General features: G+C 38.5%; 1 protein-coding gene across 50 annotated transcripts in view; it reads left to right on the top strand.

Annotated features, from left to right (window-relative positions):
* The window catches only part of LUC7L2 (LUC7 like 2, pre-mRNA splicing factor), a 65565-nt gene extending 50198 nt beyond the window's left edge, over positions 1–15367 (top strand). For all 50 annotated transcript variants that reach the window (XM_074036103.1, XM_074036112.1, XM_074036105.1 and 47 more), the window contains 4 exons: positions 1722–1813; positions 4660–4689; positions 9455–9646; positions 14082–15367. In XM_074036103.1, coding sequence (XP_073892204.1) covers positions 1722–1813; positions 4660–4689; positions 9455–9646; positions 14082–14259 — 492 coding nt within the window. In that variant the 3' untranslated portion in view covers positions 14260–15367. The remainder of the gene's footprint in view (positions 1–1721; positions 1814–4659; positions 4690–9454; positions 9647–14081) is intronic.
* The last annotated feature ends 1435 nt before the right edge of the window (positions 15368–16802 follow it).

Genomic DNA, 16802 nt, shown 5'->3' on the forward strand with positions numbered 1-16802 from the left:
CAATCACTATTCAATATATAGGCTTTTGTGAGGAAAACAACATAGTTTTTACTCTTATTTAGAGGGGATAAACGTGGTATTTTTATCATATTTGGTGGTATTTCTGAAGTGATAAAGATGAGTGTTCGTGGATATAATCTATTTATCTTTTAATATGCTGATAACTTTTTAAGAATTGTGGCACTGTAGTGTTTTTCCATGAATTGAGGACTAGCTGACAGATGGGAAACATGGGATAGTCATTTTCTTTGTAACTGTTATCACTGGAATTAACTCAAGGTCCATAGCATTTAAAATAATGTAGAATCAGAAAATGCCTATGGACATCTCCAGATTCGCAGGTTACGGTGGGCTCTTTTCAGTATTCTGAGTAGCTAGGGTGATCTCAAGTAATTTTTAAAAAATTTTCGAAAAGAGTCACTATAGCAAATAGTTATTGGGCTCCAAGTTAAAACTCCAGTGGTTCCTACTTGGGAATCTGCACATACAGACCTAGCAACAGAACTCAAGCATTTTACTCATATCTTTAAAAGCAGCAGCATCAGGATGGTAATTGGAAGTGACCTAAATATTTCCATATTAGAACTCACAGGGCATGGGAACTTGTAATGATTTATAATGGTTGATTTTTTTAAAAAAAATACAAGATAATACTAGAAGACAGAGGAGGAAAATCTTGTAGAAGTGACTTGGAAATGTCACTAAGAAATCATGAAAGGCTAGGTGCGGTGGCTTACGCCTGTAATCCTAGCACTTTGGGAGGCCAGGGCAGGTGGATCACAAGGTCATTAGTTCAAGACCAGCCTGGCCAATATGGTGAAATCCCGTCTTTACTAAAAATATAAAAATTAGCTGGGTGTGGTGGTGCGTGCCTGTAGTCCCAGCTACTCTGGAGGCTGAGGCAGGAGAATCGCTTGAACCCGGGAGGTGGAGGTTGCAGTGAGCTGGGATTGTGCCCCTGCACTCCAATCTGGGCAACAGAGCGAGACTCTGTCTCAAAAAAAAAAAAAAAAAAAAAAAAAAAGCATGGAGCTGGGTATGGTGGCTCATGCCTGTAATCCCAGCACTTTGGGATGCCAAGGTGGCCAGATCACTTGAGGCCAGGAGTTGGAGACCAGCCCGGGCAACATGGTGAAACCCTGTCTCCACTAAAAAATATTAATACAAAAATTAGCTGGGTGTGGTGATGCACGGCTGTAATCCCAGCTCCTCAGGTAGCTGCAGCTGGCAGGTGGAGGTTGCAGTGAGCTGAGATGGCGCTACTGCACTCCAGTCTGGGCAACAGAGTAAGACTCTGTCTCTAAAAAAATAATAATAGTAAGATCGTAGGCTGGTCTCAGTGGCTCGCACCTGTTAATTCCAGCACTTTGGGAGGCTGAGGTCGGAGGATCACTTGAGCCCAGGAGTTGTAGACCAATCTGGGCAACATAGCCAGTTTCTGTCTCTATTTTAAAATAATTTGTTTTCATTAAAAAAAAAAAAAAATAGAAATCATGGAGAAAGGTGAAATTTTACACATTTTCCACAAAGTGGGGAAAGATGATGGAAAGAAGACTTGTAAGCCTAATGATTATTTCTGGCAGTAATTCAAATTGAATTGTTATTAAACAGATTTTGACAGCAGTTGTACTATATTAGAAACCAGATACTGTAAAGTTTAGGATAAAGCTGATTAAGAATGGACTCAGTAAATATGCTCCTCATTTATTACCATTTTTAAGAGAGTCGTAGCTGAGAAGCAGGAGAAAAGAAACCAGGAACGGCTGAAACGAAGAGAAGAAAGAGAAAGAGAAGAAAGGGAGAAGCTGAGGAGGTATGGAGTAATGGGCCAAGTAATTGAAGTTGAATCTCTGGTTTGAAAAAGAGATACAATTGATTTTAAATTTTAGATGGTGATAAATCTGTTATGGGATGTGGGAAACTTCTGCTTACTTTAAAAAATATTACTGTGCGAATTATATAAATGTTTAATTATACAAGTATCATAACTCTTGGCCATTTAACGGAATGTGGTTTCCTTTAAAATGTGTGGGAGAGTGAATAAAGAATGCTTCATATCTTGTAAGATTTATAACAAAATCCTTTTCTAGCCCTTTGATTTTTCATATTGGGCTAGGTTTGCACCAGGTTAGCATAGAATTATTTTTTTATGATGTATTTTGTGAATAAAAGGTTTAAGGGTGATTGTTTCATTGAAGGGTTTATTTTACATTGATCTTTGGTTCGTTATTTCCTCAATTCTAGGAGCCATAACCTGTTAAAAAGTCTATTAGTAATACCTCAATGTATATAATTCCTCTTACATTGGTATTTATTAATTGATAAAATCTTATAATTCTTAGTATTTGGAATGTCTAAACATTCTTCTGAGTCACTTTTACCCATTGGCAGCTAAAATCACATAGCATCATGGTGGCAACATTTTTTTGTAACTCATCTTTATAACTTTTTCAGCAGCTTTAGGATGGACAATTATATCACAAAGGATTTGCCTGTAGTCCTAATTTATAGTGTTCCCTGAATCATATTACATTTATTTTTTTATTTATTTTTTTCTTTTTTTTGAGACGGAGTCTCGCTCTGTTGCCCAGGCTGGATCACTGCAAGCTCCACCTCCCGGATTTATGCCATTCTCCTGCCTCAGCCTCCCGAGTAGCCCGGACTACAGGCACCCGCCACCGCGCCTGGCTGGTTTTTTGTATTTTTTAGTAGAGACGGGGTTTCACCATGTTAGCCAGGATGGTCTCGATCTCCTGACCTTGTGATCTGCCCGTCTCGGCCTCCCAAAGGGCAGGGATTACAGGCTTGAGCCACCGTGCCTGGCCCGTATTACATTTAAATGTCTGAAAGTTAAATACTTTCTCTTCAGAGTTAGCAGATGTGCTTAAGCTAATTAAAACCCTTTGTAGTATTAGGTTATGCTCACTTCCTTCAATCTTTGAGCATATTATACTCAGTATATTTCAAGAAGTTTAAACAGAATTTATGTTACATGGCTTATAATCAGGTAATCTTTTTGCACCATAATGACAATGAAACAAAACTATATGTCTATATGGTTCCTTTTCAGGGGAAGTGATGTCAGTCCTCTATTAAGAGAGAGAGAGTTCTTCATTTACCATAAAGTTTACCTCAGAGCTTTTATCTACTTGTTCTTTTGTGTACACTAAGTCCTTATGGGAATGTTGCCCACTATTCTAATATATAAGTGGAATTTTCAGTAATAATTGGGAATCTCATTTTAAGATTCAATTGAGGTGACAGTAACATGGAACAAAATTTCTTTGCAGGACTACATTTTCACATTTGTAGATGATGAAAAAGTATATCACATCTTACTCCTTTGTTTGCCAAATGGCAAGTTTCTTTTGACAGTGATTATACAATGCAAATTTCAGAAATGTTAAAATAAGTTGTTGAATCTGTGAGCTTAAATACGGAAGTACGGAAGATGAGGAAATTAGAAAGTAGTATAAAATTATACAAGATGGGATAAACGAAAAAAATCAGTCATTTACTGGGTGCTTATTGTATGCCAGGCACTGTAGTAAGGAATTTATCCATATTCATCTAATCTTTATAAACCCCACCCCCACTTCATCCCGGTAAAATTTATATTAGTATCCCTCTTTTGCTAGTGACAGACTAAGCTGAGAGAGGATATATAACTTACTCAGGTCACACAGACAGTGAATTGTAGAACCAGAAATAAAACTCAAATCTGGCTGATCTCAAAGCCATGCTTTCAACAATGCTATGTATCATCCAAAAAAAAATAATCCCTGTGGTGTTCTACTAACCATAATATTCACTTTACATTTTATTGAGTGTTAACTGTGTGCTAGGAAATGTGACAAGTGCCTTATGTAGAGTATCTCATTTCATTTGAAGAAACATGTTGTAAAATTGAACTAGGTGTTCTAGAGATTATATTATGAGGTTGTAGCTCCGAGAGTATATAGATCTCAGACCATAGAATTTCACTCTTCCCAGAAGAGAAAAAAGAAATGACAGATATAAAATAATTTTTTCCAAGCAGTTAAGTGGTTTCTGAAAAATTAGCAAGTTGTGATATATAGGTTGAGCATCCCAAATCCAAAAAATCAAATCCAGTGAGCCTCAAAATCTGAAACTTTTTGAGTGCTGACAGCATTTAAAGGAGGTGCTTATTAGAGCATTTCAGGTTTTGGTTTCTGGATTTAGGGATGCTGAACTAGTGAATTATAATGCAGACACTTCAAATTTTGAAAAAAAATCGGCCACCTGTAATCCCAGCACTTTGGAAGGCCAAGGTGGTAGGATCATTTGCATCCAGGAGTTCAAGACCACCCTGGGCAACAAAAAATGTAAAAAATTTTAAAATACAGAAAAAATCCGAAATACTTCTGATCCTTAGCGTTTCAGAGTACTCAACCTGTACTGTTTTAATCTCCTAGGAGCATATTCTTTAAGAGCCAGGTATTCTGAGTTAAGCAAACCCTGCAAGGTGAAGAAATCTGCCGAGTTTGTGGTGTATTTTGGAAAATTTTATGTGCATAGGTACATGCCTTGTATTTATAAAATTAATGTAAACATTAGAAATCAGGAAGAATATAATGTAACATTGTACTGTTTTCTTATTTATAGCCACTTTTCTAAAAATACATACTCTTTTTTTAGGTCCCGATCACACAGCAAGAATCCGAAAAGGTAGGTGTATTACATAAGACAGGTATAAGTAGTGAAGTTGTCTTTTTCAACGGTAGTTTTTATAGATTAAATGGTCCTTTAAAAAAATATTTTTTTGGCCGGAGCACGGTGATGCACGCTTGTAATCCAGCCTGGGCAACAGAGCGAGACTCTTTAAAAAAAAAAAAAAAAAAAAATTTAAGTCGTTTAGATGCTCAGAGTAGAGATGTAAAAGGATTAATTTTTTAAAAATCGATTTGGGTGGTACATTTAGGAAACATGTTCTAAGAGGTTGTAGCTGTTAAAAACATAAGTAGGTTAATAGTTGGAGAAAATTTTGATTGATAGGTTAAGCAAAACCAAAATATTGAGTATACCCTGCAGTCTTGACTTTATGTGAGTTTATTACCCATTCCTTTATACAGTGATCACAGAAAGCTTTCAGAGGCATTTGCAGCCTTAAGGAGCAAGACAATACTTTATTTTGACTTTCAGCATTAATATTTGGGGTTTGAAACCTTTCTTTATCGTTTTTGCTAGTTGGTGGTACATTTTTTTTGTCTGAGAAAGGCAGGGAAATGTGTTGTATTTACATCATTCTTTCTCAGTTCTTCACTTGCCACTCTCATTCCAGTCGTTGAGCTTTTCTTCATGGATCCAATCCCACCTAGAATGCCCTTTCTCAGTCTTTTCCAAATTCTACCATTCCTCTTGTTCAGATCACATCTTCTTTTAGAAATCTTCTGAGTTCTCAGCTCTAGAGACAGTTTCCCAAGAACTTTTCCCTAAAAAGTAGAGAATTTGTTTTTATGAAGGAAAAACCTGGCTGAGCGCAGTGTCTCACGCTTATAATCCCAGCACTTTGGGAGGCTGATCACCTGAAGTGAAGAGTTTGAGACCAGCCTGGCCAACATGGCGAAACTCCATCTCTACTAAAAATGCAGAAATTAGCCGGATGTGGTGGCAGGTCCCTGTAATCCCAGCTACTTGAGAGGCTGAGGCAGGAGAATCATTTGAACCCAGGAGGTGGAGGTTACAGTAAGCCGAGATTGTGCCACTGTATTCCAGCCTGGGTGACAGTGAGACTGTCTCAAAAAAAAGAAAAGAAAAACAAAAAACTTATGGTTCTGTTAGCTAAATCTTTCAATGGTGTTTCTGCCTAAAACAGAAAAACTAAAGAACATTAATAAGTGGGGCTTGTTGTGTCCGTTAATTTCTATTATTGGTGAATTTCTCTGATCTAGCATGCTAAGTAGAAACATTAAACTGTGATACTGTTCTTGTTTACTGTTGGATTAATATAAGCTGGTCCCTTTGTTGAAAACATAAAGTATTGCACATAGAACATCTTTAGGTATTTGGGCCAGATATTTAATTTCTACTCCTCTAGTCCAGTTACCTAGATAGTACGTTTGCCTTGTAACTGGGCTCCTTACTTCTCTGTGCTTGCCCACTCCCCTTCTTCACCTCATTCTATTTTTCACACATCAGCCAGGATAAGCCCTTTAAAAAAATGAAATACATCACGTCAGCCCTCTGACTCTCCAAAGGTTTTTCATCTCATTCATAAGAGAAGTTAACATCTTTACCAAAGCTTTTACATAGAGTGACGGTGTGGTCTGGGGTGTCTCATCTTTTGGCTTCCCTGGGCCACACATCAGATACACTAATGATAACTGATGAGCTGGAAAAAAAAAAATAGCAAAGAAATCTCATAATATTTTAAGAAAGTTTACAAATTTGTGTTGGGCTGTATTCAAAGCCATCCTGGGCAGCATGCGGCTTAGAGGCTGCAGGTTGGACAAGCTTGGCATAGCCCAAACTGCCCTGGGATAGTTCTGGTTTATGTCTTTTATCTCAGAATATGTATTAATAGCTTCTCATTACACTCAGTAACTTATTCAGAGCCTTCTGGTTTGAATGATAAAAGTATCTGGTCATCCTGCCTGTAAGACCCTGATGTTACTTCCTTTTGCTCACTTCATTCCAGCCACACTGGTCTTTTCCTTCGACATGCTAAGCTTTTTCCCACCTCAGGGACTTTGCATCTGTGTTCCCTCAGCCTGAAGCACTCCTCTCTGAGATGGCTGATTCTCTTGTTGCCTTTCTTCTTTTAGCTTTGCTTCAGTGCCACCCTATCAGAAAAGCCTTCCCTGCTTATTCCGTATAAATATTTCCACTCTTTTCTCTTTGTCCACCCTATGTAATACCTCTTTTAATTCTTTTTGAGATGGAGTCTTGCTCTGTCACCCAGGCTGAAGTGCAGTGGCGCGATGCCAGCTCACTGCAACCTCCACCTCCCAGGTTCAAGTGATTTTCCTGCCTTAGGCTCCCTAGTAGCTAGGCTTACAGGCACGCACCACCATGCCCTGCTAATTTTTTTTTTTTTTTTTTTTTTTGATTTTTACTAGAGAGGGGGTTTCACCATGTTGACCAGGCTGGTCTTGAACTCCTGACCTCAAGTGATCCGCCTGCCTCAGCCTTCCAAAGTGCTGGGATTACAGGCATGAGTCACCGTGTCCAGCAATAGATCTTTTTTTTTTTTTTAACCACCTGACATACCTTTATTTACTGCCTACAAACCTGTATAGATCCCTTTCTATAGTATAAGCACTAAGTTTAGTTCAAGAACTTTATTTTGCTTCTCAACCTCCCGTAGTACCTAGAACAGTGCAAAAATACCTAGTGAGTATTTTTTGGATGAAAAAATTACCTAGAATTTTTTAAAAGATGAATAAAGTTACACATTGGAAGAAAAAGCATTCATTAATAACTCAAAATGAGTGGTTAAACGAAATATAATTTGATAAAACTTATATTGAGTTTTATATCTTTTCCCTCTGCTTCCTTTTGTAATTATTTCAGCTGTGGAAATACGTTTTGTTTTTGTTTTAATTTTGTTTTGTTTTTGAGACAGGGTCTCACTCTGTCCTGAGTACCTGGGACCACAGGGGTGTGCCACCGTGTCCAGCTAATTTTTAAAAATGTATTGTAGATATGGAGTCTCCCTATGTTGCCCAGGCTGGTCTTGAACTCCTTCCGTTTAAGGAATCCTCCCATTGTGGCCTCCCAAAGTGCTGGGATTACAGACACAAGCTACTGTACCCAGCCAGAAATACTCCTTTTAAGAGTGGCTAAAACTACATCCATGTCATGTACCTTTGTTTGACTATAATGTCGATATAAGCTGAATGTCTTTAAGCATTGTTTATAACAATCAGTTGAACATAAACTGTATTTGTAAACTATCTCATATGTATAATACGATTTTGAATTGCTGTATCAAATTATGAGCAAACCCCACATTCTTAAAGTGACTTAAATTTAACAGTTTTATTGAGGTATTAAAAATGATTTACTCTGAAGTCAGTGATTTTTTAGCAAATTTAAAGCTGTGCACTATCACCATAATCCAGTTGAGAACATTTCCATCGTAAAGTGACTCTTCTAACAAAATTGCATGCCTTTGTTTCCCGTCAAATGTTTATGTCCTCTGCATGCCATTTCCACCCTCCCCACGCACCCCCACCGACCCCACAAGTTAGTTTGTGACCTGGTGGAGGCTATAAAAGTGTCTTACACCTTGTGGGTTTCTTTTCAAAAAATGTTTTTATTTTGCCAGCACCTTGATCGTAGATCTTCTGGGTTTTCAGAATGTTTTTTGTCTCTATTTCTGTGTATTCATTAGAAATACATTTTGTTATTGCAATCTGAGTCAAGTTTTCAAAAATGATTTTCGCAAGTTTTCTTTCTCCCAAACTCTTTGCTCCTTGAATAGAGAACTGTCTTACTGTGTTTTTTCTTGCTCTCTATTGCCCAGGCTGGAATGCAGTGGTGTGAACACAGCTCACTGTAGCCTTGACTTCCCAGGCTTGGGTGATCATCCTGCCTTAGCCTCCCAAAGTGCTGGGATTAAAGGCGTGAGCTACCACCCCTGGCCCTTACTCTGTTTTGATTACACTGTGACTAGGCATGCATATTGTGGGCATTAAAAACGTATTTCTATGGTTATCTCACCTTTCTAATTGAGAGAGAGAGTAATTTATCCTGACGTATGCTTCCTCATCTCTTCTCTTCTGTCCAGGTCTGTCAGGTACATTTTTAATTTCTAGAGAATACAAAAAATGTTCAAGATATTTAAGTGCAATTAAATTCATAACACATCTAGATAATATAGTCCCTGTCATATAGTAGTGGTTCGAAAGTTGCTTTCACTTGAAAAACTATTTCTGATATAAATTTATACATTACTGATTGATCTCTGAGAATTATCAGTGTCCTGTTTTTGTTTTTGAGACAGAATTTCACTCTGTTGCCCAGGCTGGACTGCAGCAGTGTGATCACAGGTCATTACAGCAGCCTTGACCTCCCTGGCTCAAGTGATCCTCCCACCTCAGCTTCCTGAGTAGCTGGAACTACAGGCATGTGCCTCTGTGCCCAGCTGATTTTTGTATGTCTTATAGAGACAGAGTTTTGCCATGTTGCCTAGGCTGCTCTCAAAATCCTGAGCTCAAGCGATCCTCCTGCCTCAGACTCCCAAAGGGTTGGGATTACAGATGTGAGCCACGGCACCTGGCTGAGAATTTTTATTTTGAATTCTAGTATGTAGTTATTAACACACCAGCAATTTAGTGTAGATTTAGCTGACTTGGAATATAATTGACATTAAGACTACTGAAAAAAAGTTTCTCTTTAAAGAAAAGCCTTTAATAATGTAGTAATTACATTATTATGTAGAAATGTAGTAATTACAAAGATAAAAACAAAATCTAATCTTGTCTGGTAGATCCAGGTCCAGAGAGCATCGCAGACATCGATCTCGCTCCATGTCACGTGAACGCAAGAGGAGAACTCGATCCAAATCTCGGGAGAAACGCCATCGCCACAGGTCCCGCTCCAGCAGCCGTAGCCGCAGCCGTAGCCACCAGAGAAGTCGGCACAGTTCTAGAGATAGGAGCAGAGAACGATCCAAGAGGAGGTATTGATGTGTCAATCAGAGGATATGGAGCTCCCTTAATGTTTTAGAGTTGTTTATGTTTACTTATGTTACTTATGTTTAGAGTTCAGATTATTGGTTTGAAACTTTTGCATCTGGTAATATGTACACATTTGTGTGTGGGTGTACAACGTTTTTCTGTGATTATATGGGTAGTTTTGAAAGAATATACTTATGAGCCAGAGCAAGAAATTGGAACCAATATGTGCAGAGGTTATTGCTTTTCTCTGGTTAGTGTGTCTTGGAAAAAAGTTCTTTACAGGTAAATAATATTAAATACCAATGCCCTTAGTATGGATCAGCAAATTAGGGGCTCTGAGAAGTCCTTTCATTAAAAGAGTTGTTTAGCTTTGATTTATTGTTTTCTAAACTTATTTGAGCTGGGATGCTTTTTCAGAGCAGACACATTCTAGTATATTCTTGTTTTATCTGCACTATAGATATGTATTGTTACATACCTTTAGCTTGGCAAGGCAGACTCGTAATCTTAAGGAAGTTCGAAGACTTCCTTGGTTTAATGAGAACATTCAAAAGGTGCAGGCATAGGGTAAGGTATGTTTGAGGACTTGACTATCTATTAAGAATAGACAAAGGATTATAATGTGGTAGAAGAGTTTAGCATTCAGTCTGTATAGATCAAGCTCTCAAAACTTCTCAGGTCACATGATGGCCCTTAAACCAGGTAATTTCTGTGTAATGTAAGCCATGTTTAAAATTGCTTTTTTCTTGACAACTATTCAAAGGTATATGTATGATAAACATTTTTTGAGTGCCTAGTGCCTACTAGTCTTACATATTCTGTGGATTACTCCACATAAAATCTATAATAAAATCCACAGAAAGCTGTTAAAATCTTTCCTTGTTTTGACTCAACTTTCCATTCCCTGAAATCACTCACAAGCTGAGTTTGTTAATAGGCTCTCAATATTTTATTTCTTATATTCTGGCCTTGTTTTTAGTAGTCCTTAAGGTGATTTTAATAATAATTGTATATGTTTTACCGTAGTAGACTTAGTAAAACATAAGAAAGACATATAACATAGTCGAACAACTTTAAGTTGCTCTAAGAAGTTTCCTATGTGAGGCCGGGCACGGTGGCACACGTTTATAATCCCAGCACTTTGGGAGACCGAGATGGGCATATCACTTGAGATCAGGAGCTCAAGACCAGCCTGGCCAACCAACCCCGTCTCTACTAAAATACAGACATTAGCTGGGCATGGTGGCGCATGCCTGTAATCCCAGCTACTCAGGAGGCTGAGGAAGGAGAATCGCTTGAACCTGAAGGTGGAGGTTGCAGCGCGCCAGGATCGCACCATTGCACTCCAGCCTGGGTGACAGAGCGAGACTCCATCTCTCAAAAAAAAAAAAAAAAAAAAAAAAAAAAAAAAAAAGTTCCTATGTGAGTTAGAACACAGGATCTACATCTTTGACAATAATTAGACTGGCGTAAGACTACCACATGTTACAAAGTGCTGAACTGCATATCATAGAGTAAGTGATCCGAGAGTTCAGATGAGGCAAATAACAAAGTAATCAAAAATGGCTTCAGGTAGTCGATAAAATTTGAACAAGTAGAATCAGCTAGGAAAAAGATACTTCATATAGAGTGAATATCCTAGGCAAATGCAGAGAATGAGCAGGGAGTTTGTAAAGGACAGAGTGATTTGTAGGCCTCTTATCTCACGCTCTTGAAACTGATTTTGGGGGTCCACCCTCAGTGCAGTGTTCAGAAATAAGCATTTTTTAAAAAGTTACCTGTCTTATCTGCACAATGAATTTTCAGAATTATCCTGCTAGGTGATGGAGGGTTTAGACATTTTCTTGTGTCAATCTGCCCAGTTGTCATTGTTGTTGCTGAACTCTTAAATGTCTTTATTGGTGGTGGGTATGGGAAGGATGGGTGTGAAGTCCCCTCATCTGAGATTGTGTTATTTTAGTCCCTGATGCTTCCTGCGTTTATGAAGTTGTATAGGAATTTTTCCACCATACATGATACATGATCATATCTAAGATGTCAGCATGGAGGATTATTTTTGTAAAACTATTAAAATTTTGCTTTTCTCGAGCACTTTCTCATCTTTGAATTGAAATTATTCTCTTCTAAAGCATCATTCTTTGTTTTTACTAAAAATTATCAGATAATTACTAAAACTTACTTGGTATTTCATACAACATCAAGTTATCGCTACATATTTGGGTTTAATTTTTCAAGGTAAAAGTTCTTATTGAAAGCCTTTTATGTTTTGCTGTTCTCCTTTCCCTACTGTAGAATACTGGTCTCTGATATAAGTAGATTGTCTTTGTGACCTCTTCCTGGCAATAGTACCCCGTGTAAATGAGGACCATTTGCATCTTTCTTTTTGCTCTGTTCAAACACGTTTAGTGCAGACTCCAAAGTCAGATTACTTGGGTTCATTGGTTTAGGCTAAGTAATTTATTTTTTTGAGACGAGTCTCTCTGTCACCCAGGCTGGAGGGCAGTGGCACGATCTTGGCTCGTTGCAACCTCTGCCTCCCGGGTTCAAGCGATTCTCCTGCCTCGGCCTCCCAAGTAGCTGGGATTACAGGCCCAGGCCACCACACCTGGCTAATTTTTGTATTTTTAGTAGAGACAGGGTTTCACCATGTTGGCCAGGCTGGTCTCGAACTCCCAACCTCAGGTGATCCACCCACCTTGGCCTCCCAAAGTGCTGGGATTACAGGCGTGAGCCACCACGTCCTGCCTTGGCTAAGTAATTTAATTATCTCACCTGTCTTTCCCCATCTACTAAGTGGAGATAGTAAGAATACCTGCTTTAAGATTATTGGCAGTTTGAATAAAATAGTATATGGAAACCACTTATGTGTGGGACATAGTAGTTGATAATCATAGTTTTTCATTTATTATTACTGATCTCTGGGACTGTTTAGCATCTAGTAAGTCTTTTTAGGTATCATTTTTACCGTCTCTTTTCATATTTTTTTCCAACAAAGGCTATGGATAGGACTGATGTAGACATGGAATCAGTAGACTTGGCGCTGTGATTTGTATTTTTTTTTTTTTTTTTTTTTTTTTTTTGGAGATGGAGTGTCGCCCTGTCACCCAGGCTGGAGTGCCGTGATGCGATCTGTGCTCACTCACTGCAGCCTCCGCCTCCCAGGTTCAAGTGAATCTCCTGCCTCAGCCTCCCGAGTAAGTGGGACTACAGGTGCGCACCACCACACCCAGCTAATTTTTTGTAGTTTATGTAGAGGCGGGGTTTCACTCTGTTGGCTAGGCTGGTGTCGAACTCCTGACCTCAAGTGATCAGCCCGCCTTGACCTCCCAAAGTGCTGGGATTACAGGTGTGAACCACTGTGCCCAGTCTTTTTATATCATTTTAAAATTAAGTTTATTAAAACATTAAGTAGAATATTCAAAGTTTACATTATTTTAGAACCTTTTTTTGTTTAACCCTCAACTATATTTCTAAAACTGAACAGTCATAGTTTTTATTTCCTGAAAGTATTAATTATTCAGGTTCTTGGTAGTGCCTCAGATCCTAATTTTGAATATGGGTTGAGTGAGATAATTATGTAAAAGTACTGTGTCACCTGTAAAGAACCAAATAAATGTAATTTGTTGGATTTTAGGTGTTGGAAGTATAGAAGATTCCATGTTTATTCTGATTCCATAATATGCTTGGTTTTCCTTCTGATTGTTATTATTTACATCTTTCTTATTGAAGTTGGGTATGGGAATGGAGAAGGTAGTAAACAGTTACGGCTAATCAAGATTTATTAGTGTGAGCATCTTTGTCTTTTTTTATTTCCCCTTGTTGGTTGAATAAGCTAACTCAGTATGAGTCGATTTTTTAAAGTGGTTATTTAAATTCATATTAATAATTGAGTAGTTCTCTTATCTAAGTCAGGTGTTGGCAAACTGTTGCCGATAGGCCACATCTGGCCGGCAGCCCATACAACCAGCAAGCTATGGATGGTTTTTACATTCTAAAAAGAACAGAACACTGCCACAAAGATTGCATGGACCTGCAGCACCCCAGATAGTCACCATCTGGCCCCTATTCTAAGCCATTTTAAAATTTAGACAATACCTTTCTTTCACTTTTTAAAGCTATTATCTATGTATTAGTTTTTATATTGAAATACCTTTTATGAATTGGAGAAACTCTGTTGTCTCTGAGATAATGAGAGTAGCCTGTAAGAAATTATTTTAGCCTTCTGACCCTCAGCTATTTGTTTTCACCCGTCTTCTTGTTTTAATGCCCTTATCAGCTATGGTAGTGCTAAGTATTTGGTCAGAAAACTGACTCCTCTGTCATGGGTATATTCTTCTATATATCTTCAGCTATCAAGAGCTTAATATTTATCCTATTCTTTAATTTGGGTTTTTGGGTTACCCAACATATTTTGCTCCTCAAATTAATATTTTTCAGATCCTCAAAAGAAAGATTCAGAGACCAAGACTTAGCATCATGTGACAGAGACAGGAGTTCAAGAGACAGATCACCTCGTGACAGAGATCGGAAAGATAAGAAGCGGTCCTATGAGAGTGCTAATGGCAGATCAGAAGACAGGAGGAGCTCTGAAGAGCGCGAAGCAGGGGAGATCTAACTAGCTGTGTACATTTCTTCAATCCTTAAGCTTCCTATGGAGTTACGTACTATTGTTTAGTTCACAGCTGTTCAGGGCGACAGTGAGCAGATCCAGACACCAGATCCAGCTAGGCTAGATGTACAGTATCTAACTTTATCTGAACTGAACCTGTTTTCCTTGATGATGCCTAAAACTACATCCATAGTTTCTGGTGAACCTGTAATACAGTTCTGAAAGTACAGTTTTATATAATAAGATGCTGATCTCTTTATTCTTTCAAGTAAGAGTGATAGTGAACAAATTGTGTTACTTGCCTTGGGATTTTTTGAACGTTTGTAAAATGCTGTCTTCCTAGTCCAAACAGCTGCAGCTTTGGGCATTTTTCTTTTTAATTCTTCTTCCTCTGACTTTGTATCCCTTAATACCTACACTCTCCAATTGTAAGAGAAAGGGGGCAGGGAAGCAATATAGCTTCCATTCTAAGGCTGTATTCCTGTTATGAATTACTAGCTGATTACAGTTCAGAGCATTGATCCTGGAATGTGTGCCGGAGAAATTTAAAATACTGGGGTTTGTTTAATGGTGCCTATTTAGAGTTGGAAGTTGAACAGCTGTTGCATTACATACTTTTGCTTTTTTATTGAAATTTTGAAATCAAACTTGTCTTGATTTTTCTGTTCTGTTGAATTGCTATGTTCAGGATGTTCTTGGGGGGTGGGGGCAGGGACTCTTTTCATAATAAGCACTTGTTTTATTTTGTGTGTGTGGAGTATAAAGGCTACACCCTTATTGTAAAAAATAATAATAAAATGAAAAACAATCACCACCACCATTATTAAACTGTAACTTGTCTAGTAAATTGTCACTAGAACTATTTGCTGTGGGCATTTCCTCTATTCTGTTACATCATTAACAGTGCCTTACTGTGCAAGGCACCAAAGGACATAAATATGTACTTGCAAAGATTCCAGATGAGCTGTTCACGTGGGCCCCTTGCTGACTATATTCCAGCCACTTAAGGGTTGTTTGTAATGACCATTAGAGAGAAGGACTGGACCTGCAGAAGAAACCGGGGTGTTTTTATTCTCATTCAACAAACCCAAATAAAAACAGTATATGTAACCAACATAATGAGACTTAAGTTTCTGCATTGAAGAGGTGTATATCTACTAGTAACTTAAACTGTACTTGGCAGGTATCACTTGTGATTCTAGAAATTCTGAGGAAGAAAAATTCCTTAAGTAATGAAATTAGTATCTGTGGGTAAGGTCACCTTTCAAGAACTGTTAATGTCCTTCGTCCCCAAGTTTGACAGATTTGATGTCACAGGCATGTGGGCCTGTGTGAAGGTGGTGAGAGAATGGGAAACTAAGGCCATTCTAAGTGATACCAGATTACATTAAAAAAAAAAAAAAAACCCTCATCAAGTTCCCAATTTACCAAGCTATGCCTCATTAACTGAGGGTTTTCTGCTTTGGTTCCACACATGCAATTTATATGACATTTAATCTGAGAGACCCATCTGCCTCAGTGGCCCGTTTCCCTTCTTTTATTTTTGGTTGCTGAGAAATGTTTTGTATCTGCTTTGTTCCTGGTAGTCTGTGCTGTTCTAAATCCTTACAAGCACTTCGGATTTCATACATTGGGGTTTGGAGTAAAATCAAAAGGACTAACTGGTTGGTGTGAGGAAGAATGTCTGGGACCTGGCCCATTATAATAGTGTATCTGGACTTAGATTTTGAACTCTAAAGCATATATACAGTTGGAATGGAACACTTGTAGAAGTAACACAGGTCTGTGTATCAGTGGTTACTGCAGTTGTGGTTTCTAGGTGGTACAGGCTGCCCCAGCACGAACAGGGCATGAAGTGCACCGTCACTGCGGGGCTGCATGCCACACTGGACCACTTCAACTGCATGGCTCTTTACATGATTGATGCCACTGAATTAGAATAAAATCTCAAATCTTAATATCACTATCTCATACAGTTTTTGGTCTTTCTGTGCTGGTGACTGGTAGAAAGCAGAACTAAGTATGTCGTATTTGCAAAAAACTTCTGTTCCTCTGGGGAATGTTTTGCTAGGTTTTTACCTTCAGTAAGGTTTCCTTCATTTTGCTGTCATCAAGTATTACCCTAAAGCTCCTTTGCTGAGCTTATCAACACCAACTAAAACTAAGGAAAAAAGCCTCCTTTAATAGGTACGTTTTAAAATTTATTTTATTTTATTTTGAGATGGAGTTTCACTCTTGTTGCCCAGGCTGGAGTGCAATGGTGCAATCTCAGCTCACTGCAACCTCTGCCTCCTGGGTTCAAGCAGTTCTCCTGCCTCAGCCTCCCAAGTAGCTAGGATTACAGACGTGCACCACCACCATGCCTGGCTAATTTTTGTATTTTTAGTAGAGACAGGGTTTCACCATGTTGCCCAGGCTGGTCTCAAACTCCTGGCCTCACGTGATCTGCCCACCTCGGCCTCCCAAAGTGCTGGGAGTATAAGGCATGAGCAACCCTCCCCACCCTACCCCTGCCAGGCTTGTTTTTTAAACAAAGACTTTACCTGTGA

Source organism: Macaca fascicularis, chromosome 3 (assembly GCF_037993035.2).
Source record: "Macaca fascicularis isolate 582-1 chromosome 3, T2T-MFA8v1.1".
In the NCBI taxonomy this organism is placed as follows: Eukaryota; Metazoa; Chordata; class Mammalia; order Primates; family Cercopithecidae; genus Macaca; species Macaca fascicularis.